The sequence below is a fragment of the Eriocheir sinensis genome, unplaced genomic scaffold (genome assembly GCF_024679095.1).
Source record: "Eriocheir sinensis breed Jianghai 21 unplaced genomic scaffold, ASM2467909v1 Scaffold85, whole genome shotgun sequence".
NCBI classification, from domain to species: Eukaryota; Metazoa; Arthropoda; class Malacostraca; order Decapoda; family Varunidae; genus Eriocheir; species Eriocheir sinensis.
The window spans coordinates 332,707-360,071 of NW_026112219.1; the positions used below are offsets into that span (position 1 = coordinate 332,707).

The 27,365-nt window shown below is 42.5% G+C and overlaps 1 protein-coding gene across 1 annotated transcript in view; it reads left to right on the top strand.

The window, feature by feature from the left end:
* The first annotated feature begins 10,025 nt into the window (after positions 1–10,025).
* LOC126994692 (prostaglandin reductase 1-like) overlaps positions 10,026–27,365 on the top strand; it is a 37,966-nt gene continuing 20,626 nt past the window's right edge. The window contains exons 1-5 of the mRNA XM_050853990.1: positions 10,026–10,190; positions 13,281–13,414; positions 14,956–15,058; positions 21,791–21,973; positions 22,097–22,215. Coding sequence (XP_050709947.1) covers positions 13,309–13,414; positions 14,956–15,058; positions 21,791–21,973; positions 22,097–22,215 — 511 coding nt within the window. The 5' untranslated portion in view covers positions 10,026–10,190; positions 13,281–13,308. The remainder of the gene's footprint in view (positions 10,191–13,280; positions 13,415–14,955; positions 15,059–21,790; positions 21,974–22,096; positions 22,216–27,365) is intronic.

Here is a 27,365-nt window from a genome sequence, read left to right on the forward strand (position 1 = left end):
ACTTTTCGCTTTTAAGAAGTCTGGCATTTTCGTTTCGATTATTTTTTTCCCTTGACTGCCTCCTTATACGTAAAAAAAGAAAAAATGTATGTACGTTTGACGATGATTATGGGGAAGAAGAACAAGAATAAAAACAAGAACAAGGAGAAGAAAAAGAAGAACAAGAACAAGAAAAAGAACACGAACAACAATAATAATGATAACATTAACATTAATAATAATAATAATGATAATAATAATAATAATAATAATAATAATAATAATAATAATAATAATAATAATAATAATAATAATAATAATAATAATAATAATAATAATAATATAAGACATGAAAACAACGAGAGGAATACGAAAACATTAAAAAATTTAAAGGTGTTAAAGAATCCCCCCAAGCAAGGTACACAGTCCTCATAGCTTTGTCGGGGTTACAGGAGAGCGCGACCTCTTGCCCCAAGCAGCTGTCGTCAAGGGCTGCCGAATGCCGAAATCGAACCCGCAAGTATTTGGGAACCGAGCGAACCGAGCATCGTACCCACAGAGACAACAAGCCCCTATAATCACTGCAATAATATATAATACTAATATTAGTGTTATCAATATACTATTAAGTTAATATTGATATTATTTTTATTATTATTATTATTATCATTATTATTATTATTATAACAAATACTGTTTATCTTTATTACTACTTTCATTATTATAATGTCTAATTATTACTAATATCATTAACTATTGATTATTATTATTATTATAATTACCATTACTATTATTGTTAATGGTGTTGTTGTTGTTGTTTTGATGTTGTTATTGTTGTTATTATTGTTGTTGTTGTTGTTTTTACAGAATATGAAGCAGCTCAAGAGCAAAAAAAATAGAGAAAACAAACCCGCTAAACACTGAGCCCTTAAGAAAAGTTCGGAAGAGTGGCCAAAATATAGGTCAATATCGGGAGGAGAGTTGTCTCGATACTCTCCTCTTGAAAGAGTTCAAGTCGTAGGCAGGAGAAAATACAGACGAAGGAAGATTGTTCCAGAGTTTACTAGTGCAAGGGATGAAAGAATGAAGGTGCAGGTTAACTCTTGCATAAGGGATTTATATGGTATAGGGATGAGCTTGAGTAAAAAGTCGAGTGCAGCGGGGCCGCGGGATGGGGGAGGCATGCAGTTATCAAGTTCAGAAGAGGTCAGCATGAAAATATCGATAGAAGATAAAAAGAGAGGCAACCTAGCGGCGGAATTTAAGTGGTAGAAGACTGTCAGTAAGAGGAGGAGGGGTGTTGATGAAACGACGAACCTTTTAGACTACTCTGTCCAAGGCAGCTGTGTGTGTGGAGCCCCCTCACACATGAGATGCATACTCCATTCGAGGGCGGACGAGGCGGACAAGTTCAAGTCACCCCCCTGTATATGGATAGCATCTGGGAGGAGGAAAACAAATGGCGGAACGATAAACAAGGTTTGCTTCAAATCTCAATGATTTGGCATTTTCAGCAGTACGTTTAAATACTTCCCAATTTTCTAGAAGCTTTGTTCCCTGTATAACTAAATTGTGGAACCAGCTTCCAAATGATGTTGTTAAAGCTGAAAACCTGCAATTATTTAAGAACAGAGTTAATAGTTTTTTTACTAAGGCGACTTGCTCTTTCTTAAGGCCAATGTCCCCCCCCTCTGGGATCCTTACTGGGTATGTAGTTCCATGAACCCTCCAGAGGGGCTGACATTCTTGGCCTATTATAATAATAATAATAATAATAATAATAATAATAATAATAATAATAATAATAATAATAATAATAATAATAATAATAATAATAATAATAATAATAATAATAATAATAATAATGTGTTCAACCAGATGGCAGCGTCCCCTCCCTTGACTATTTTTTTTTTTTTTTATGTAAGAAGCAGCCTCTAACAGTCGCCTAGTGGAATATGAAGATGCCTGTCTGTATATCTATAGAGATAGATAGATAGATAGATATTCATTCATGCTTTGCAACGGCCATTCCCGTGGCGCTGTCAAATTAAATAATTAATAAGTCTTTACGATATTTTGTGGAATATTTAAAATGGCAATACTACATGGGAAGCCTGAAGATCTCGTAGTACCTCGTTAAATCATTCATCGTACCTGATAACAAATCATAGACTTCCATCAATATACTGACCTGCATTTATTAATATTTTCGCGTCGCGTTTCTTAAAAAACTCAAGAACAGTTAGCAAATTTTCACTCAATTGGAACACAGTTCTGCCGTGAAAATTTATCGCCTAAGTTCGGCGGCGGAATAACGAATATCTTCGAATTTTGGGATACATTTTCTCTGCCGCGGGACTTTTATTGGTTTTCATCTTGTTGAGTGGTTTCACACACACACACACACACACACACACACACACACACACACACACACGAGACACACACACGAGAGAGAGAGAGAGAGAGAGAGAGAATGAATGAATGAATGAATGAATGAAGAGGGAAAATGCGTGTGTGTGTGTGTGTGTGTGTGTGTGTGTGTATGTGTGTGTGTGTGTGTGTGCGCGCGAGATAATACTTAAAGGATATTTTTAAAAAGTATCACATGGCTCACGCACCAGCACCATGGCATACATTCCGGCAGTGTTCTCTCAGCACTTGCTCGCTACACGCGCTTGGAATACATAAAAATTTGACATCGTGGCGCCAACACCCCCTTGCTGAATTATAAAAGAAGGTTAATGTAATTATAAACACTTGGAAGCCAGTGTGGTTTCTTTTGCCTCAGTTTTGTTTTCTTCCAAATCTCGCAAAGATGGATGGTCAGCTGCGGTAAATGCAGTATATGGTTGTAATTCGTCCATCCAAGCTAAAATTCGAACCGAAGATCAACTGAGTCGATCCTATCATAAAAGGATACGTTGTTTACTTATTAATTAAGGACCCTTGCTAAAAGAGCTATCATGAGAAGGAACTGTCACCACTTGTCTATGTGTCACGCTTCCGTCTGTACAATAACTATATTTTTATAATTCAAGATCGGAGCACTGTACAATTAACAAAAAAAAAAAAAGTATATTAAAGAGCACAACCTTATATTGCGCTACTGGCAAAAAGGAACGACTACTTCTAACATTCTTGTGGAAATTTTATACGTATAGTTTTTTAGTTTCCCCATCAAATGACAAAGAAAACAATTAATTATTAAACACATTCGCAAACGAGAAGCTTAAAAAAATAAAATCTCCAAAAGACAAGGCACAGAAGCTTCTCGTCATTCTTACTTAAACGAATCAGCAGTCCTTCACATGACAGTATTTATTCTCTCTCTCTCTCTCTCTCTCTCTCTCTCTCTCTCTCTCTCTCTCTCTCTCTCTCTCTCTCTCTCTCTCTGTGGGTGTGCTACGTCGTGCTTTAGTTCCATTAACATTTTTACATCATTATATTAATTTTCTTTCTCTTTTCCGGAAGTCACTTGTTCCTGCACTGCATTCAGGGACCAAGAAAAAATCCATGTTGTAAGTATTAACTTTGCCAGAGGTGGCTACACTTTCGTGAATATTATCCCAAAAGTAAAATATACTTACTCATCTAAAACTGATGGTCCGTCAATAAATCTTGGGAAAAAATAGTTCAAACAACAATGGTGCTACTTCATTATTGGGCCTAAACATTCCAAAAAGTAAATAAATTAACTGATAGAAGTGAAGTTCTCTATTTACCTGTTTATATATTTTTTTACAAGGGAGGCAGCTCTAGGGCAAAAGAAAAAAAAAAACCTATAGGCGCTGCTCCAATTAATGAAAAAGAATGAGAAGAGAGGTCAATTTCAGAAGACTCACCTCTCTAACTTTGGTAATGCAGAGTTCTCGCTGATGGTGGAACTGGCATCTTACACACCTCGAGGACGCCAGGGCAAGGGCAACCTTCTATTCGTTCGATTCTCCTCAAGATGCTGCAACTGGTTAGCTGCATGAGTCACTGGGACGCAAAAAAAATTCTCACTTTAGCTTTATAACAATGTTTTATAATTTAACATAATAAAAAAATGTTCAAAAACCAGGTGTGATGTCAGTGTGTGTGTGTGTTAAGGCATTCATTTTTTTTTTTTTTTTTTTTTTTTACGTCGTTGCCTGTTGCGCCGGTAGGCATCTTCCTGGTGGGGCCTGATGGTCGGCCCAAGGCTTCTTCCAGGTGGGGCCTGATGGTCGGCCCAGCCCGTTCTGGCACAGGCGAGTGTTTATAGTGGCCCCATCTTGCATTGGCTCATGCTGCCCCCCGGAACTCGTTCTTGATTCGCTTGGACGGCTTCCTCTAGAGTCCGGGTTGATGGGTGGTCTTCAGGACAGCATGTGGGTAGTTTTAAGCCACTCGGCGGTGACTGAAAAATCCGAGTGGTAGCGTGGGGATTCGAACCCGCGTCGTCCATCACGCGGTGAATGTGGGCCCAGTACGCTACCAGTTCGGCCACCGCCTACCTTCCATTTCAGTTAAAACTAGTTCCAAGGTCCCGCTACCAACAATGAACAGCTCCTCGAGACGCACAGAGCAGGGTCCTTGATCCGCCAGGTGCTCTGGGAATTCAATCAAGGAGAGTCAAACGCGTGCAATAACAAACACAACGGCCTTGGGACGACCGTTCGAATGCAAGTTTGTCAAGGTTATGTTGTTACAAAACCACTGTGTACTGTTAGCCATATATATATATATATATATATATATATATATATATATATATATATATATATATATATATATATATATATATATATATATAGATATGTGTATATATATATATATATATATATATATATATATATATATATATATATATATCTATATATATATATATATATATATATATATATATATATATATATATATATATATATATATATATAGATACAACAAGAAATCTATTTGAAATCATTAAAGACACTCAAATTGTTTTAATTTAACCATCAATCACCTTACGCCCTCCCACATCCTCACTCTAACCTGCTTCCACCCTTATCAGGGCCCGGATCCAAAGAGAAGGCTGCTTACCGACATCGGTATCGTTACCGAACGTTTGCCCGGACGACTTCGCTAAATTCAGATCCAAAGCGGAGACTTAACGATATCGCTCGGGCTTCGCAACTGCAAAAAGCCAACTGATTGGGTAAGCGCCACGATGATGTCATCAGACTCGACAGCCAATCACAGCAAGTCTTTGAAAATTTTTCAGCCAATCATACGGCTGCATTCCTCAGCTGTGGCGGCCAACGTTGCCAGATTGTCGTACTCAGCCGCTTATATTTCCAACTTCCTACCCCAAAACGGTCTTCTGGGCTGCAATAACGAAACTCATTTATAGTTATCGTTAAAAGAGTTAGATCCTGATGTTTAGTCAACTTAGGCGTTAGAAACCGGTAAATACTATGCTCTGAGTACGATAACCCTCACCTTACACACGGCAGGAAAGTACTTTTACCCAGAAAAAGGTTGAACCACTGAGGAAAATGCGGCGGCCGAGGTTCAGTGAGTCTGAGCTGCTGACAATGGTTGAGGAGGTGGAGAAGAGAGGCAGTCATCATGGGGAAACATGACTACGGGGTATAACTAGAGAATAAGCAGCCTATAGCTGGCAGCAAGTCGTCCTCAGCCTCTTATGGTTGCCGATTTCCGACACAAAAACTCTCTCCTGGGCCCCGATAACTGGATTCATATATTGTTATAGTCATAATGATTGATTATTAGTGCTTCTGGGCAATAATTAAGGGTCAGAAACCGGTAAATACGATGCTCTGAGTACGACTATCTGGCAACGGTGCTTAGAGATGCCAGCGAGGCAGCGCTTGTGTTGATATTTTAGTCGTGTGCAGTGTGTACAGATCATCCTTTTATAATTAAATTTGCTCTGTGTACTCTAAAACCTATATCTAATGCTAAAAAAATCATAAATAAGTTTATCATGATGAACTTCGCTACGTTTACGAAGGAGCTGGGGCTCTCGTTAAGTTAACCACGCTGTGACGTCATAGTATAGCTTCTTGTATGCCATTAACGAATGTTTACATCGGTATCTCAGTTAGCGACATCGTTAACGCTTCTTGGATCTAGGCCCAGAACACTAATTATTGGTCTCAAACTCCTCTAAGCTATCTCTTCTATAGCCATCACCTACAGAACATGTCCAGCCCTTCCCCTTCCCTCCCTAACCAAATCTTACGCTTTAACATGGATGAATTTTATAGCATCTTCCATTTAGCGTAACCCGTTTCTGGGTCGTGATCTGTAGAGTCCCTCATAGAGTCCCGACAACCTAAGATTTGGACGCCATTATTGGCCCTGTGTTTTCGCCGCGCTTTTCAAACACTAGCACACGGTCTCGCGGCGAAGACAGGGCCAATAATGGCGTCCAAATCTTAGGCTGTCGGGACTCTATCTATCAAAGGACTCTACAGATCATGACCCAGAAACGGGTTACGCTAAATGGAAAAGGCTATTAAGTTAACCGTGACCTTGAGGGCAGCCGATAAAGTATTTGCAGCGAGTTGTCATGATCTCCCGGACATAAGAACAAAAAAATGTCAGACAGTGGCAGCTCAGGAAATGTAGTTGCCAGCGTCGACAGAGAACCAGGATAATGAAACCTTTGCGGCAGAGTCAGGGTTGTCATATACCCAGAAAAGTCTGAATTTCTCCAGAATTTTGTTGCTATTGCCAGAATTCCAGAATTTTGACGATATCCAGATTTTTCATGCTTAGCCAGAAAGAATCCCTTAAAACTTCTAAATTTCCAGAATTTACTTTTTAGTGATTAACTGATTACGTTCAGACGGTTCAGTAAATAATCAGATTACCATATACATCACTGAATTTCAACTACTTCGTGTATAAAATAAATACGGACAGTAGCTGTTGAGTTGAAACGTGAAGTCTTGAACAGAAACATTACCCGTACGCTTCTCGTCAAGGTCCCGTACGCTTCTCGTGAAGACCGTGCAGCGGTGCCAGATTGTCCTACTCACCCTCATATGTTTGCCGATTTCAGAACCAAAACCAGTCTCCTCCACCCCAATAACTGACTTCATATATAGTTATCGTTAAAATGGTTAATTATCGTTGTTTCTTGGCAATAGTTCTGGGTCAGAAGCCGGTAAATACGATGATCTGAGGACGATAATCTAGCAACGGTGTCACGACGGCAGTCAGTCGCCACTCACGAGTCACGGCAGTACTGTCTCCAAGGTGCCGCAGGAGGAACTACACAGTAGGGATTTTGAGTGAAATATACAGAATTCCGGTGTGCTTCGAGGGACTGGCAGCGGGATCCGTGGTGGTAGAGGCTGGTAACATCGCGGAGGTGTGTTTGATGATTGAGAGGAACTGCTACGATTTTTAAGTCACCCGTTCAATGACCAGTAAAATGAACTTTGATGTGTACAAGTCGAAGGATCCAGAAGATATGTAAGGTAAGAAAAATTAGACCTTTATAATATGTACTGTACTGTGTAGCCTATTCCAAATCTCTCTCTCTCTCTCTCTCTCTCTCTCTCTCTCTCTCTCTCTCTCTCTCTCTCTCTCTCTCTCTCTCTCTCTCTCTCTCTCTCTCTCTGTGTGTGTGTGTGTGTGTGTGTATATATATATATATATATATATATATATATATATATATATATATATATATATATATATATATATATATATATATATATATATATATATTATATATACAGAATTTCCAGGACATATCCAGAATTTTTTGCCCTTGTTTCCCAGAAAAGTGCTGTCAGTCATATGGCAACGCTGGGCAGAGTAGTACACAAGTCAGCACTCATGACACACATGCAGTACACAAATCGAACAGATACGTATGTGGAATACATTAGGAAAGGTCTTTCTCCTGAAGTGGGCTAATATTATAAGAGGTGGAGGAGGATGAGAGGCGTACAGTGAGATGCAGTAAGAGTATGGGTGGTACTACGCCATAAGTTTCTCCCCTTGCAGTTGCTGCGTCACAATACTTCAGCGCGCGTGGAGTGTATTAGTACTCCTTGTTGTGGTCAGCATTACGTGGTCAGAACCGTGCCATGAGATACCTCGTACTGATGCATGCACGAGGAATGCACTGATAAGAGCACTGACTATCGTTACTCACGGCACGTACGGCAACGTTCTTAATTTTCCCATCCGTATGCTAAATAAGGGTAACTACGGACATAAAATGATAAATGGGCTTCCGCAATCTCACGCTCTGTCTAAACGTATGATAAAAAAAAGGGGGAGATCCTATGCTCCTAATATTGCTTGATGAGTTATAAAAGGCAACTAAAATTACGATTTTTTAAAGTAAACATTATCTATATTTTACAAAAAAAAAAAAAGAACAATTCTAATAAATAAAATACGACTATGTAATGGATTACAGCAATTCTGTAAAAATGTTACCTTTCATTACCTAATTCGTCAGCTCGTAAAGTCCTGAACTTATTCATACAAATGTGAATGTGTGTACACGTGTGTGTGTGTGTGTGTGTGTGTGTGTGTGTGTGTGTGTGTGTGTGTGTGTACCCAAAGTGCTGTCTGTGTTGAAACAAGGATTCCAATAGGAGCGTGATTTGCAAGATTACGCGCAAAGCTTACCTATTGATTTCCAGCAATAACGACGCCACGCTCAGGAGACAAATATGGCTTCCTGAGCGTAATACAATATACCAGAGTCGCCTTATAATCCATAAAAGTCGACGTGGAAAAATAAACAGTGCTGCCATGACATAAAACGCACCCTTCATAACCAAGCCAGCCTCCGCCATGCACTTGGTCTAATCGCCCCAACTTGCCACCTATCCAGCACGTTACACCCCCTACACACGCTTTCGTCTCCACGTGCAGCATTATACCCTTGCAGCAACTTTAAGGAGGCCACGGAATTGTGCTTTACTTGATAATCCCCTTCTGTGTCCTTCCCTACCATCCCTGCTGCCATGCCTTACCACCTCCCATACACGTAATATCCCTTGATCAGTATCCTTAGACCACAACAAACATATTTAAGAAGGCCCCACTCTACCTTGTACCTGATATCCCCACTGCACCCTACGCTCTCAACACGCCTCATCTATAGTCACCTTGCCGGCACCGAGCGCTCTCATCCCCTGCTTAAAAATTAAAACCTTGCAACTTTGAAAAGGCCACAGCTCTACTGCTCTCCCACAATACCCTTTATCCTCCTCCCTGCCGCCTTGCCTTGCCATCAAGTTAACGCCCCTGCCATCCCCTTAACCCTTACGTGCGGCCCTAGAGCTCTGCAACTTGGCCACGGCTCTGTAATGTATATACTCTCTCCCTTCCCTGCATGCCCCATCTTGCCACAAAGCCTGCTCGTAATACCCTTGCCATACGTCCTCATCCCTTACGAGTACCTGATGACACCTTATCCCGTCCCCTCCCTGCTGCGCCACCGTGCCACCATCTATCGTCCCTCTCGTTATTCCACTCAGTACACACAGCAGTACAGCCTTGTAGCTTAAGACCAGAGCTAGATGCACTGTACTTAATGATCCCACCCCCAACCTCTCCCCTCCCTGGTTCGCTCCCCATCTACAACCTACTCGCCGACTCACAATGCTCTCACCATACACTCTCAATCCATATACTAATGCAATACAAGCCTTACTTTGAGAGGGCGACGGCTCCCCTCTGCGCCTGATGATCCCCCCCTATACCTTACCCCTCCTCCGACCCCTCCACCTTTCCCCCTGCCTTACCTGCTTGCTGTCCCGTCATCCGTAGCGTGTCGGGAGGGGGGGGGAGTATCTCGCTTCTTGCAGCTACGTTCATTCATATGGAACTCGCGCACTCACTCCTCCATGAACGCCCGTCATGGTTAAACACAAGTTCAACCTCAAGAAGTTTCCGAAAAGAGCCATATAATCAAAGCTAAACTTTTCTTATGACTGTTGTCACGTATGAAACCCTCATGTTTATTATTGCAAAAAAGAGTTTATGGCGTTGCATTGACAGGCGTATTTTTTTCGTGCCACTGACAGTTTAAAGTCGCCTTCTGGAAAATAATCTCAGCGGCAGAGCGAGTTGGCAGTTTCGGGTAAGACGGCCTAGACGTGGGCAGGCAGGTATAAGACAGGCAAGAGGAGGAGCACCGGCACCGCAGCCACACCGCCAAGAGACCACCACACACAGGTTACATCGCAGCGCTGTCAGAGGTGAGTTTCAGGTAGTTCCACAAGTCTATACGTAATACTTTTTCCTTGTTACGTGAATGTTTTACTAATCAGACTTGTATATGGTGATTAATAGGAAGAGAACTATGAAATTAAAAAGTAGACGAGGTGATGCTCCCAATTTGTTAGTTAGAGATGGTATGTAGTAGTAGTAGTAGTAGTAGTGGTGGTGGTGGTAGTAGTAGTAGTAGTAGTAGTAGTAGTAGTAGTAGTAGTAGTAGTAGTAGTATCAATAGTAGTAGTAGTAGTAGTAAAAGTAGTAATAGTAGCAAAAGTAGTAGTAGTAGTACCAGTAATAGTAGTAGTGGTAATGGTAGTAGCAGTTGTAATAGTAGTAGAAGTAATGGTAGTAGTAGTAAAAGTAGTAGTAGTAGTAGTAGTAGTAGAAGTAATGGTAGTAGTAGTAGTAGTAGTAGTAGAATAAAAAGATACGGCAACAGCATGCTAAATTTGGAAGGCCGACAATGAGGAAATAGTCAGTGTCCCATATAATTATCCGGTGATGGTAGAGAGGGGTGATTCCTGTGCTATCCAAACAGTTGAAAAGGAGCAGAAGCAGCAGGCAACAGTTAGAAGCCAGAGTATGGCCATCCCGCGTGTTAGTATGGGCAAGGAGCGCGGGCGAGGACAGGGGGAGACGATAGTGTGTGAGACGACTACTCATGACTCAACCAAGGTCTCTTAAAACCTCCTGGCAACGGTGGGGCGACAGTTATATCTAGCAGATATTAATTATCTGCGTTCCTTATCAGAGTTGCTTTCATTGTCAAGTTTGTCTGTGCCACTTGCCTCTTCACACATGAAAATCACGTGTAAAGAGATTTGATATGTAACAAAATATGAATTTTGGAAACAAATTCATAATAATATTTACTCTGGGGAGGCGGTGGCTGGGTGGATAGCATGACGGCTCCTCGTTCAAGACGACGCAGGTTCGCCCCCCGCCCGGTGCCACAAGGTGGGATTTTTCAGTCACCGCCGAGTGGCCTAAGACTATCCATATGCTGTCCAAAAGACCACCTATCAACCCGGACTCGAGATTCTAGGATCAATGATGAGCTTCGGGAGGCAGCATGAGCCAATGCAAGATGGCCACTATAAAAACTTGCCTGCGCCACAATGGGATGGGGCCGACCATCAGGCCCTACCATCAAAGCCTACCTGTGCCATAGGCGCAAACGTAAAAAAAAAAAAATAACAATAATAATAATAATAATAATAATAATAATAATAATAATAATAATAATAATGAATAACAATAAAAAATTAAACGATATTGATTTGATAAATTCACCTCCCCCTCCCTACATAACCATGCACAGGCAAGCGCCCGCGCGCCTGTGTGCGAGCACACACACACACACACACACACACACACACACACACACACACACATCACGAGAAGGTCAAGACGTTAGGCCTTAGAAGCTGAATACGTGGTGTTTTCACCACACATCGCGAGATCTGAAGCGGTATGGGCCATGACAATGCCCACATAACAATGAAGGGTCTCCTCAGGTAAAGAGGCCTAACGGGCGGGAGGACAGGCCTGTGGTATGGATTCTCAGGGCAGAGGGAAGAGGGAAGGATGGCCTCGCTGTCAAAAAAAAAATCAAAGCAGCCAGAGAATCAGGTGGAGAGATAAGATTAAAACCTCTGTCAAAGCATAAAGAATTATGCATCACACAGGAAGTTGTGGAAAATGTTAAGAAAGGAATTTGTCCTGCAGTTAATGGACAATGTCTGACAATGATGGAGGTGATGGAGGTGATGATGGTGATGCTGTAAAACTTGTAGTTAATGTTTCGTGAAGATGAAACAAGGCGTATCAGGTTATAACCAGTTCCATCCATGGAGGCATATGACCCTGAGGCAATAACTGGTAATCAAACTTTTCGTGTGCAACGCAGGTGGGAATTATGCATTACCCGCACAACCTTTTCGTGGCTGTGTGTGACTCTTCCCATCCAGTATTTATTAATTTGGTGGCTGAAAGCAGTGAGTCAGTGCTGAGTTGCAACCCACTGACGAGCCCTGATCTACATACTTATCTGCATCTTCCCCAAGGATTGGCCAGTTCATTTAACATACAACGCAGATAAAATTAGACGGTTAGAAAAGGAAAGGACGTCGTTCATAAAGTTGAGGCCTGTCCTGGCTATTGTCCAATACGTGTCCATCTCCGATCATCTTGGCTGTCTTTCACCATCAAAATTCTGCCGTAAAATATAAAGCCTACTATAAAATGAATATAAAATATAGCAAAATATAAAATGTGCCTATATTATCTCGCCCAACATACTTCTTTCATTTTTCCTGGAAGATTAATCATGCTGAAAAGAACATACTGAATATTTCCATAAACTAGAATGTGCTAGTTATTATAAATGTCGAACGGATTATTCCAACGTGGTCACGGGGTCCAACTGCGTGAAGGAGGCGGAAATGTAACACCTCTCCTTGGCGTCTCTAAAAGTGCTGTGAGGCAAAGCATTATATTATTTCATCCATACGATTAAAATAAATTTGTATGAAAATATAGCATAGAAAAAACAATTGGTCACCTTGCATGATACCTTAAAAACAAACCCATTCTCTTGCACACCTAGGAGCCACAATTTCTGCTCGCCGTCTGTTAATATGATGTGAAGGGAAGTGAAATCAGGCTTCTAGTGATAAGTGACCATTCTAGTGATTTAACTTTGCACATGCATCGACTGTGTCTGTTTCGTCTTCTGGTGAAAATATATCTAGAATAAATGTCGGTACTTGGTAACCCAGAAAGTCCTACAAACGCCAAGCCCCGCCCAAAAAGACGAGATATGATCGCATACATACAGACATACGATATGATATTTATTCAGTCTGCCTGTACCTGCGATCACATCTCCAGAGGACTTTTTGTCTGGTAATGTTATACAGACGGCGACACTCACCCCTTTACTTTTGCATGTGTATAAATTGTCTTACCTAAATAATCACACTTTCCAAGTTCTTAAAAAAATATTGATTTGTGTCTAGTGATTTACCAGGTTATATCTTACAATATACACCCCCGTCCCACTTTTTTAGCGTCAGTGTTCCACGATCAAGAACAATCATGGTGACGGCCAAGGTCTGGCAGCTGCTGCGGCGGCCCACAGGGGAGCCCACCCGAGAGGACTTCACCTGTGTGGAGGAGACTCTGCCGCCCTGTGCGGATGGAGGTGAGTATCCTTACTTAAACACAGTGCAGTGGTGACCAGGGGTGAGTAATCACAGGTTCTAATTACAACTCTTCCTCGAGGCTGGACGTTCTGTACCGTCTCCGCCAGTTCTTCTCCCACGCACAGTTGCTATCCATATACAGGGGCCTTGTCCGCCCTCGTATGGAGTATGCATCTCATGTGTGGGGGGGTTCCACTCACACAGCTCTTCTGGACAGAGTGGAGGCTAAGGCTCTTCGTCTCATCAGCTCTCCTCCTCATACTGATAGTCTTCTACCTCTTAAATTCCGCCGTAATGTTGCCTCTCTTTCTATTTTCTATCGATATTTCCACGCTGACTGCTCTTCTGAACTTGCTAACTGCATGCCTCCCCCCCTCCCGCGGCCCCGCTGCACACGACTTTCTACTCATGCTCATCCCTATACTGTCCAAACCCCTTATGCAAGAGTTAACCAGCATCTTCACTCTTTCATCCCTCACGCTGGTAAACTCTGGAACAATCTTCCTTCATCTGTATTTCCTCCTGCCTACGACTTGAACTCTTTCAAGAGGAGGGTATCAGGACATCTCTCCTCCCGTATTTGACCTTGCTTTTGGACACCTCCTTTGTTTCTTTTTTAGGAGCAGCGAGTAGCAGGCTTTTTTTATTATTGTTTTCTTTTGTGTGTGTGCCCTTTAGCTGCCTCCTTTGTTGTAAAAAAAAAAAAAAAAATCTACGGAGCACAGTTATTTATGGCAATCCCATTTTCGTACTACTATCTCTAACAAAGATGGGTATATGTGACCTAATCTCAAGTTCCAAACACAGACACGTACGAACTTGAGCACTTGTATGCCTGTTCGCGATGATGCCATATAGAGTACTGATTAATTTTATGAGTGACTGGATGAATGACTGAATTACTTAGACTACATAAATTCTACTATGGTGACGCAACAAGTCATAAAGTACAGCAAATAAACAGTAAATCAAACGTGATATAGAGCTCGTAAGGAAATTTCATGCGCCCTATGGTAGTAGAGCAGTTCTCCAATTTCTTTCTGCTGCGGCAGCTTTACTTTGAAAATAACTCTCACGACCCATTTGCAAACTTCCTGACAGCACATATAGATGTGTGCCTCCGCCTTCTGGACTTTAGCAACATTTGTGAAGTGGCAATGCATCAGTTCTATTGTGCGAGCCGTATTTTGAAATCCCTGCATCCTACTATCAAGACTTAGTAATGGTCTACATGCATTATGCGACACAATTAAGGGTAGCTCATTTTCCTCTTAAGTCTTTTGACAACACTGCACACAGGGTGTGCCTTCCGAATCAGATATGTATGCCTATTGGATATGACAACTTAGTGAGTGGTGAACAGTGGCAGGACCTTGACAGTTGCCAAGTTCTGGGTCGCGACCTAAACTCTGAAGAACCCGTTGTATAGTGTTTCGAAACAAGTCCTCTCCAACGACACTCATTTCTTCCCATTTATCCTCACTTTCAGCAACCACTTTGCTGCTAATGATAAGTCGGTTTATCTGTCTGTATTCGGCAGACGTATTGGTGGTGGCGGAGAGCCTGAGCGTGGACCCCTACATGCGGTATTTACTGCGGACCATCCCCCTCAATACCACCGTGGTGGGGGAGCAACTGGCCAGGTGAGTCAGTATGCATGTGTTGGGGAGGGGGGGAGTATGTACGTGTGGGAGTGTATTAACGACCACCCTAATAATAACTACAATCAGTTGAAGACCAATGAAAGTGAACGAAACGTGGAAAATTCAATAATCTCTAACAATCCTTACACACTAAAAGTGCTCATTTCCGTCTTATTGGCCCTTGAGCCTGTGACGGAGAAGAACACATTTCCCCGGGACACACGGCAAGACCAACATCCGGGTCACCAGTTTATCTTCACCAGGTTTCCTCAAGTGCCCACTTACCGACCAGCCCAAAAGGAAAAATGAACAGCTGGGTGGGTGCGCACCAACTGCCCAGGCCGGGATTAGAACTCAGGCCCGTGGATTCCTAGATAAGCGTGCCAACCAAACACCACGGAGATAATTACATGGGTGCCTAAAAATGCTTAGGAGGCTTCCCTTGACACACACACACACACACACACACACACACACACACACACACACACACACACAAGGTCTTAGCAGTACCCCAAGATCGGCTAATGAACTTGCTCTCACCGGGAGCTTCTGGACCCTGACCGGGAGGGTACTTACTAGCGATCAAGAGGCCAGTACGTGGTCATGCCGTGGACACACACACACACACACACACACACACACACACACACACACACACACACAACCCTCATAACTCATTGGAGTCTGCCCTGTCAGGCTCCGGCCTAGCAGGCTAAGGTTCGAGCCCCGCTCAGGCAGAAATGTTTCCGCTGAAAAATGGTTGCCATCCCCCCTTGAGCACGGATGGGGGGTGGGGGGCCTATAATCCGACACATATATGAAGTCAGTTTGGGTGGGGCCCCGAGCCTCTTTTCACAGCGCTGCTGCATCACCCCCAATACATCACTCTCTCCCTCATCTGTCATCTATGTTCCATTTAAAAATGTGTGTCAGATATTCTGTATACATTAAATAAGATTTGGCAGCGCCATAGCCAGGGAACTCCCCGAGCGGGCCATGCCTAAATTGAATTTATAGCTGAATGGAACTATAGTAGTACCCAGAGATCGACTATAATGAGCTTATTCCAACCGGGAAGGTATTTTGCTGGTGATGTCGAGTCCAGCTCGTGAGCAGGCTGTAGAGTGACTTAATATCAGTTCTCCATGTGTTCATAACAGATATTTGCTTGATATCAGGGACCAAGCTGTGGGAATGCAACAGTGGTACAGTCATGCATCAGTAAAACATCCACAACTGTGAGTCAAGGAGGCGGAAATAAGCACCGTTGCAACGCGCAGCAATATCGCATCCTCCCCACTTTACTTACGAGTATTACTTTATTAGGCAGACATTGTAGGCTAGTCTCTGGTTTACTAATTTTTCCCATCCCAGCCAGTCCTCCATATTGTAATTCGGTATTATTCTAGTGTTTGCCCATACTCACCCCTCACAACCAAAATTGGCTAGGGGGCCATTGAGACTGCGAGGAATGCGGTGGTAAACATGAAATGCGTCGCAAATGCATAGTTTTTTATATATAGGGGGTTGAAAAATTATTTGTCAAGTGTTGAGCCACAGTAATGTATTAGATAACATTAAGCTACTTTTTTTGGGGGGAGGAACTTATTGCTACATTAAAACTAATTTAATTCACTGTAGCATAAGGGCCACAAATTCTATGACAAAAGCAATGACTAAATAATATATATATATATATATATATATATATATATATATATATATATATATATATATATATATATATATATATATTTATATATATATATAGAGTGTGTGTGTGTGTGTGTGTGTGTGTGTGTGTGTGTGTGTTATATTACTTGTTTAGCCGAGGCCGGGAGTTAACAAGTATCTTCAGTCTTTTATCCCTTCTGCTAGTAAACTCTGGAACAGCCTTCCTTCTTTTGTATTTCCTCCTGCCTGCGACTTAACTCTTTCAAGAGGAGAATATCAAGTCACCTCTCCACCCGAAAGTAACCTCTCTTCTGGCCTCTCATTCTATTTTCTTATGTTGGAACGTTTCACGTTTAAAGGTATCCCACAACTTTCCAAGGTCCTCCAAAGTACCAAGCACTTCAAGTTGATCTGAGACTGAGACCTGGATCTCAAAATGGAACCCCAGAGGGTTTCATCTTGAGAATTTCTGGGACCTGATGCATATCCTCAGTTTTGCAACAACAAGTCTGTGCTCAGTCTCAAAGAACTCAGCACTCCGGAAAACCCTACAGTTCTGGGGGACCTTCCATTGAGTACTAACAACGATGTGATCAATCTCCTTGCCACACCCTCTGGCAAGGATCGCATCTCTGAAACCAGGAACCAGCAATCCTCAGCCTTCTGGACTTTGCAAAGTTCAAAGGCAATGAACAGTTTAAGTAGTATAGTTAGTTCAGAACGATGGTGGGTCCCGCTAGGAAGTCTTCGGTATATTGGCTTCGCCCACGATGTTGTGGACTCGTTCAGCACTAGTTTAATAAAGAGATTTTCTATTCTATTTTTATATTACTCTCTCGGTCCCACACATCCTCTGCGTGTATCGAAACACACGAGAAATTAATCACAACAAGGAGAGGGTATTCCCCGGCTGCCTGGGATTGACCCCGCGACCAGAGCCACTCCTTACTGAGTCGGCCAAAGAGGTACCCCATTCGCTGAATGGGTTATAGGAGGCTCGCTCATCAGGCCGTCGCCGCACTACACGGCTTTCCCCCCTATATAGATTAATTTATGTGTGGGGGGTCCCGTGGTAGAGTCTCGGCCTTGCGCTTCGGCAGGGTGCCTAGCGTATGGGTTCGAGACCTATCCTGTGCCATGGGGGTGGAAAGGTGGGCTCTTTCCGACACCCTCAGCCCCGTTGTTGGGCCTCCTCCTTGAAAGAATTGGGTATCTTTCTACCAGCCGTCTGGGGGGTTGCGCGGCATGCTCCGCCTTCCTCCAATGGGGTATATCCCCGACGGAAAAAGAAAAAATTGTGTGTTGAGACCTAGGAAAACTCTGGGAAGATAAACTGTGAGTAGCAGGAATATCACACTGGCCCTGTCATTATTATCATTACCCACCACAGACTCAAGGACAAGTGAGGCGGACAAACACAGAGGCCACACACAGCTTTGAGGCATGCCCACAACTCGACCTGGAGACAAGGTAATCCTGAAAACATGATTTTTCTCAAGAAAAACAACTGTGGCCGCTGCACAGCTCATGGTACGCGCCGAGAAATCACGTGACTGTTTATGTTTTCACGCTCACGCTTGCCAACCTCGCCCGACCAGTTATACCAACATTGCCAACGATTTAGGTTCGGTGCGGGTCTCGTTGGGGAGCGTAAATCTTTGAGTGTAAGACGGGCGCCTGGCTCTCGTACGCCAGCCAACGAACCTGGTGCGCGTTTTCGTTTTGCCGCTCCCGAAAGGACTGTAAGACCGGCCCTTAGACAGTGACCCATTTTGGTGCACTATTTCACAATGTCCCCGTCCGTATAGACATATCTCTAACACTCCCGTTTTCTATCAATCAGAGAGCATGAGCCATCACTATCTGTTATACCCCTTCGGGAAACTCAACAGAATCGCAGGAGAGGATGCCCACCGTATGCCACCAGTTTAATGAAGAGATTTTCTATTCTCTTTTTCTATTACTCTCTCGGTCCCACACGTCCTCTGCGTGTATCGAAACACACGAGAAATCAATCACAAAAAGTACATTGAACCCGCGACTAGCGTGACGGGAGAGCCACTCCTTACCGAGTCGGCCAAAGAGGTACCCCATTCGCTAGATGGGTTATGGGAGGCTCGCTCATCAGGCCGTTGCCGCACTACACTAGGATATGGCGTTGTCGATACCTTTGTAGAAGGGCAAAGATCAAAGTCTTCAAGTCACTTGTGTCACTTGTCTCCCTGTCTCTGTCTTACGCTATGGCTGTGAGACATGGACACTAAATAGGGACTAGGAGAGGCAGATTGATGCCTTTAGTAATAAGTGTCTACACAGAATCATGGGATATCACTGGAATGACTTTGTGTCAAGCTGGTGACTAGTCCCTGAAACTGATTTGACATTTATTACTCGCATGGTCTGTCATCAACAACTCTGGGTATACAGGCATGTGGCGTGCTACCCAGAAGCTGACCCTGCTCATTGGGTTGTCTCTGTAGGAGACAATCCTGAGTGGAGGAGACCAAGGAGACGGCCAGAGTTCATGACTTGAGCAAGTAGATAGATTGTGCCAGGAGGTATACTCAGGATGAGAAAGGGGCCTGCATGGAGACTTGCCCAGAGGGACCCCCGAAGTTGTTGTTGTAGGGTAGGCTATGTGACGTGGCCCTCCAGCATATGCCCCACTGAGTGATTGATAATCATGATTTGATACTTCACACAATTTTCCCCATTTCGCTTGAGTCTTCTTAACTTTCTCTCTGAATATTTTAAAACATTAGCAGGTGAATGAACTACATGTATTTTACCCATATTAATTTTTGTATTACACCATAACTATCCCATATTAAATTAATAATTGATGATTAGAGATAGGGTAAGGTGGGGTAAGTTGCCCCCCTTAAGAGAGATTATCTGTTGTAGCCACATTTTTTGCAATAAAATTTTTAAAAAAAGTTATGTTGAAAGCTTAGGCTAAGGTATATATTATATGCATTCATTATGATTTACACTATATTATAATGACAATTTTAAAAAAATAATAAAGGGGGCTTCTTACCCTGCATGTGGGGTAAAACGCCCACTGGGTAGGCCTTTTACCCCACTCTGGCTTACAATAATAAAACTCACAGAAACATAAGGAAAATAGTTTTTCACATAAAAATATATGTATTCCCTTTTTGAAAACTACACCCTATAAATCTCTCTTGATGTGAAATATAGGAACACAATCAAATTTGTGTCTCCTAATGAACAGAATGTAAAACTAAACAATTAATTAATTTTCTAAAAGGTATCCATTTCTTTTAGACAAGTAAAATTAGACTAGCTTCCCTTTCTTCTGAATTTTTGTAATAAAAGGAACATCTACTTTCATGAAAAATATATGGAACTAAATATTCAATTAATTTGATAAAATATGTCCTTTCTGTTGAATATTGATATCTGAAACAGTTAAAAACACCAACTTCCTCATAGTCTCAAACTCAAAAGTGTTCACTTATGGATGCCTTTCAAAAACTTAAACAAATTCTATTTATAGGAATACTGTAATGCCTAATCAGACTCGCAGTTTTGACATACGTACAGATCTAGGCCTACTCCAGTTGTGCATTCTGCATGTGGCCAATTTCTACAACCCCGACATTGAACCTATTTTTCTGTAGGTCTACTATTAGCAAATAGTTCCCCACACAAAAAAAAGGCCATTTGCCAATTTGCTGATAATGCGGTAAAAGGCCCACATGTGGGGTAAAAGGCCTCCCTGTGGGCAACTTACCCCAAAGGCACAGGGGGCCTCTTACCCTGGCAACTCATATATACACAAAATGTCACCATCCTTCCTACAAGTAAGTAGACAGAGTATAGGTAATCACATGCAATATGGTCTAGACATCTTAGAGCAACTATCCATAGCCATCAGGCTAACTCTAAAGTTCTTTGTCGTTAATTAGGTATCATTAAAATCACTGAAAAATTCCAAAAAATTAGTCAAAAAGAAGAAATGTCCCCTTGTGGCGAGAGCAACTGTCCACTGTTTACTCCAGTAGTTCCTGTGAGCACAGATGAGTTGGCGTTGCCTACTTGATCATGTGACTGGTTGAGAAAAGAAAGAAAGAAAGACAAAACCAAAGGGGGGCCTTTCAGCCCAGGGCGGCATCTTACCCCACCTTACCCTATAACCTGCAACTGGCAACTTGGCCTGACTCGACTCTCCTAAGTACATAATCTTTTGGAATCATCAACAACTATACTTTGCTAAAAGTGTGATTTTGCACTGAAGTCATTCCATAAATTCTATTTTGGTAATTTTTGGTGCTCATTTTTAGGAATTTCAGACTATCTAGACCTTGCATGAATGGCCATGAATTATTTAGTGCAGATGCCAACGACATATCTGGCAGAAAAAGGCTTCTCTGATCTGAAAGATGTTAAAACAAAAAAACAAAACCAGTTACTAGATGTGGATTTTTTTATAAGAGGGAAACTGGAAAGTAAAATAAAGCTTCTCTTTGTTAAGATTGTTGGAACAATGCAGCAGCAACCCAGCCACAGAATACAATACCTTAATTTGATATTTCATACTTGTATTTATAATGTGATATTCCAATTCCGCATTTTTCAACCAATTGAAAAAATCATATAGTATACATTTAAGAATATATACATATATACAAAATGTATACACATTAATTATGTTGTTGTATTGTACATTTAGCACCTATAGAACAATTATTTAGGACCAAGTTCATATTTTTTTATTTTAAAAATAGACCTAATACTTTTATTTATTTTTTTGGTTTTAAAACTTAAAGAAAATGTGAAATATTCCTGTAATTTTTGGGTAATTAATTGTCGTAGGAGCTAGGGTACATGAATTTCTCAAAGCTCTCAGGAGAGTGCATGAACTTAAAAAAGGTTGAAGAACACTGCTCTAGAGTCTAGAGTCTAGACACACAACGTAAAGCATGTCCACCAGACTGAAGGTTTATGTGTGAAGATATTAGTGATAAAAAATATTACAGTTTTGCAATTCAATTGTGCAGCTTTTAATATCAATATGCTGCATTTCAGAGTAACGGAGAGCAAGAATTCCGAGTGGCCTGTGGGGTCGTACATGCTGGTCTCCATGGGTTGGAGGACACATTCACACCTCACCGCTGCTGACCTGAGGGATTCCACCAAAAACGTGCAGCGACTGCCTGATTTTGGAAAGCTACCCAGGAGCACTGCTCTGGGCATCCTGGGAATGCCAGGGTGAGGAAAGCCTTTGCACTGGGATGAACTGTTCTGATATATGTCCACCTCAAATACAGGTTTTTATGCCATGGCAATATTTAATTGGAAATCTACTTGTAGTAATTGATTTTTCTCTGGCAGAAACACCGCCTACTTAGCCTTTATAGAGGTAATGAAGCCCAAAGTAGGCGAGACTGTTTTGGTGAATGGGGCAGCTGGAGCTGTGGGCAGCATCGTGGTGCAACTCGCCAAGCTGGCCGGTGAGAGAAGCATTTTATTAGGGAAGGAGTGTGACCCTCCTTATATGTACATGGACCTGATAGATTGTTAACAGTCTGATGGATAAATGTATCCCCTTGACACTGACGATACTCTAACACACACACACACACACACACACACACACACACACACACACACACATACACACACTGTGAGATCCTGGCAGTACCCATAGATCGATGATAAAGAGCACTTGCTCATGTCGGGAGGGTACCTGCTGGTGATTCTGAGTCCAACATGTGATCAGGACGTGGTGAATTACACACACATATCGATAGAGAGGATCTGTTTGTATGAGATGAGAAAGCAACCAGAGGACATGAAAGGAAGCTGAGAAAGACAAGATGCTTGAAAGATGTAAAGAAATATAGCCTCCACAATAGATAAATCGACCAGTGGAACAGCTTAGACAAAGATGTTGTTCAATCCAGAAAAATAAACAAGTTTAAAGTGAAATTTGATGAACTGAGACTCAGAGACAGGACCACACGAGTGTAGCTCATTACCTGTATATCACAACTAGATTAATACAACTAGGTAAATATATATATATATATATATATATATTTATATATATATATATATATATATATATATATATATATATATATATATATATATACACACACACACACTACCACTCCAGTAGCTCAGTGGTAGAGCTCTGGGCAGCCAAGTTTCATGGTCTGGCAGGAGGTTAAGTCCTGGTCAGACCCTGGATTTTTCCACTGACAGAGGAGCAGTTACTGTCCCCTCTTGAGCAAGGAGGATGGGGTGAGTGATGTGTGAAGGTCCTGACAGAGATTGATTATTATGAGCTTATTCGGGTCAGTAAGGTATTTGCTGCCAATGACAAACCCAGCTCATGATCAGGCCACAGGTGAATTACACACACACACACACACACACACACACACACACACACACAAACACAGCCCAGTAGCTCATCTGGCTCACAACCAGAAGGACCGGGATTCGATTCCCCAGCCAGGTGAAGATAAGTTGGGTTTATCTTCTTTCACGTGTACATAAGAACATAAGAACGTAAGGAGTTTGCAAGAGGTCGGTTGGCCTATACAAGGCAGCTCATGTACACTCAACCCCACCTTACCTCACCATCCATGGCTTTCTCTAACCTCTTCTTGAATGTATCTATGGTATTGGCACCCACAACATGGCTCCCAAGCCTGTTCCATTCGTCCACCACTCTATTAGTGAACCAGTTCTTGCCTATGTCTTTGTTGAATCTGAATTTGTCTAACTTAAAACCATTGCCACGCGTCCTACCTGGCTCTTTTACTATCAAAATCTTATTGACATCCCCCTAATTAAAGCCCTTCATCCATTTATAGACTTCGATCAAGTCTCCTCGCAACCTTCGCCTTTCTAGCGAGTGTAGATTTAACTGCTTCAGCCTGTCTTCATAAGGCAAGTTTCTCACCCCCTGAATCATCTTTGTCATCCTCCTCTGTACAGATTCTAACATCTTGATATCCATTCTATAGTAGGGGGACCAGAACTGAACTGCAAAATCGAGATGAGGTCTAACTAGTGCTAAGTAAAGTTTGAGGATGACTTCACTGCTCCTATCGCTTACGCTCCTTGAGATGAAACCCAGTACTCTGTTGGCCCGATTTTTAGCCTGAATGCATTGAGCCCTAGGACGGAGGTCAGCTCTCACTAGGGCTCCTAAGTCTCTCTCACGCCCAGACCTGCTTAGAGGAGTGTCATTTAAGGAGTAATTGTGTGAGGGGTTATTCCTACCTACACTCAGAATACTACACTTCCCGATATTGAATTCCATCTGCCACTTCCCCGCCCAATCATATAGTCTGTCAAGCTCATCCTGGAGAACGGTAGCGTCCCTGTCTGATTGGATTACTCTACCGATCTTGGTATCATCTGCGAACTTACTGACATCACTACTAACTACTGTGTCCAAGTCATTGATGTAAATAATAAAAAGCAGAGGACCCAGCACCAACCCTTCAGGGACTCCACTTGTAACACTGCCCCATTCAGATTTTTTACCATTGATTTGCACTCTTTGCTTCCTACCACTAAGCCACGCCCTGATCCAGTTCAAAACTTTCCCATCTATTTTTTTTTTTACGTTGTTGCCTATTGCGCCGGTAGGCATCTTCCTGGTGGGGCCTGATGGTCGGCCCAAGGCTTCTTCCAGGTGGGGCCTGATGGTCGGCCCAGCCCATTCTGGTGCAGGCGAGTGTTTATAGTGGCGCCATCTTGCATTGGCTCATGCTGCCCCCCGGAACTCGTACTTGATTCACTTGGACGGCTTCCTCTAGAGTCTGGGTTGATGGGTGGTCTTCAGGACAGCATATGGGTAGTTTTAAGCCACTCGGCGGTGACCGAAAAATCCGAGTGGTAGCGTGAGGATTCGAACCCGCGTCGTCCATCACGCGGCGAATGTGGGTCCAGTACACTATCACTTCGGCCACCGCCGTGAGCCTGTAATTTTAGTAATAGCCGGTGATGAGGGACTTTATCGAACGCTTTACTGAAATCTAGATATAATATGTCACAGTTTTCATCTTGGTCAACCGCCTCGATTACTTTAGTGTAGAAGGACAACAGGTTAGTAAGGCAAGACCTACCCTTTGTGAACCCATGCTGTGAATCATGAATTAAATTATGCTTTTCTAGATGGTCCCGAATTCTCCCGGCTATAATTGACTCCAACATCTTTCCTACAACTGATGTTAAGCTAATTGGGCGATAATTTGAGGTGGCTGACTTGTCTCACTTTTTGAAAATCGGCATCACATTAGCTACTTTACATTGATTGGGCACATATCCAGAATATACCAACATCTTAAAGATATTGGTAAGAGGGCCACTAAGGACTTCCTTGCACTCTTTCAGAACCCTTGGGAATACTTCGTCTGGGCCCAGCGATTTGTTTTTCTTCAACCTACCAATCTCATCCTGGACTACTTGCCTAGTGATGATCACATCCCTCAACTTGTCGTTCCCTTCGCCCTCATATACCTGAACTCTCTCCGGAATGGTTGTCAGATTTTCCTGCGTGAAAACTGAGAGGAAATAGTCATTCATCATTTGACTCAAATCTTCTCCATTCTCAACGAGCTCGCCCGTGCTTGTTTTCAACGGTCCAATTCTGTCCCTTGTTTTCGTTCTGTACAGTTTGAAGAAGCCCTTGGGATCGCTCTTGGCCTCGTTGGCTACCCTAATCTCATAATTTCTTTTTGCTAGGCAGGTGTTCTTCTTCACCGACCTGGCTAGCTCAACATACCTACCCCTGAGGTGAATTTCTCCATTCTTTATTTTCCTATAAATTCCTATATTCAAGCCTATCTCATGCTTGAGTCTGCGGGTCATCCATTTGGGGTCGTTATTTTCCTTCCTACATGATTGGTAAGGGATATGCTGTCTCTGACCCTCTGCAATTACTCTAACTAAATTATTGTAGGTCATTTCTACATGGTTCCCCCTTCTTTCTGGTTCCAGCCCCGAGATCTGGCCCTCATCCAGCCCTAGGGTTCCCCAATTTACCTCCTCAAGGTGTCTTCATTCTGAGCCCCTCATAATCAGCTCTTCTAAAGTCAGGCACCAACACAGGGTTGAGTTCATGGGTCACCGCCCAGTCTAATTTAAATCTAATTTCCCTGTGATCACTGCCACCTAATTCTCCCCCAACATCTAGCTCGCTGATCATATTCTCGGTGTTATTTAAGACCAAGTCTATAATGTTGTTACCCCTGGTGGGCACAGTTACTGTCTGCTTGAGAAAATTATCTTGTATTAGTTTAGGTAGCAAATGAGGTGAAAAGTAATCAGAAGGGCTTCTTTCAGATATATAGAACAAAAACATGGGAGAAAATTGGACTGCTGAAAACATACACAGGGGAGCTAGTAGAAAATTACAAAAATATGAGCACATTGTTGAACGACTACTTCCTTTCAGTATTCACACAAGAGGATCGAATGACTATTCCGGAAAGGGTTCAGGTGTACGAGGGCGGGGATGGCGATAAATTGAGGGATATAATCATTACCAGGCAAGTAGTTCAGGATGAGATAGATAAGCTTAAGAAGAACAAGTCGCCAGGTCCTGACGGGATATTTCCGAGGGTATTAAAGGAATTAGGTGATGTACTCAGTGACCCAATAACCAACATCTTTAAGATGTCGGTAAATACTGGCTATGTGCCGAGCCTATGGAAAGTAGCTAATGTGACGCCGATTTTCAAAAAGGGGGACAGGTCAGTTGCTTCAAACTATCGCCCAATTAGCTTAACATTGGTTATAGGCAAGATGCCGGAGTCCATAATAGCTAGGAACATTCAGGAGTATCTAGAGAAACATAGCTTAATTCACGACTCGCAGCATGGGTTCACGAAAGGTAGGTCATGCCTCACCAATCTCTTGTCCTTCTACAATAAAGTATTTGAGGCGGTAGACAGAGATGAAAATTATGATGTAATCTATCTAGATTTTAGTAAAGCGTTTGACAAAGTTCCTCACCAACGACTGTTGCTTAAATTACAGGCTCACGGAGTAGAGGGTAAAGTTTTGAACTGGGTCAAGGTGTGGCTTAGCAATAGGAAGCAAAGAGTGCAAATCAATGGTAAAAGATCTGACTGGGGATGTGTTACGAGTGGGGTCCCACAAGGTTCGGTATTAGGTCCACTTTTGTTTATTATTTATATCAATGACTTAGGATACAGGAATTAGTAGTGATGTCAGTAAGTTTGCAGATGATACCAAGATCGGTATAGTAATTAAGTCGGATCAGGACGCTAGTATTCTCCAGGGTGAACTCAACAGATTGTATGACTGGGCAGATAAATGGCAGATGGAGTTCAATGTAGGGAAGTGCAGTATTTTGAGTGTAGGTAGGAACAACCCCTCATATAACTATTGCTTAAATGACACTCTCATAAGCAGGTCTGGATGCGAGAGGGATTTAGGGGTCTTAGTGAGCTCTGATCTCCGTCCAAGGGCACAATGCATTCAAGCTAGAATTCGAGCAAAGCTGGAGTAGGTAGGAAGACACCTACCGAACGGGCGCAAGCCACTCCCGGTGAGGTATATATGGGAGGTGAGAAGGGAGCTGAAGCCCTCCAAAGACCCTTCCCATGTCCTC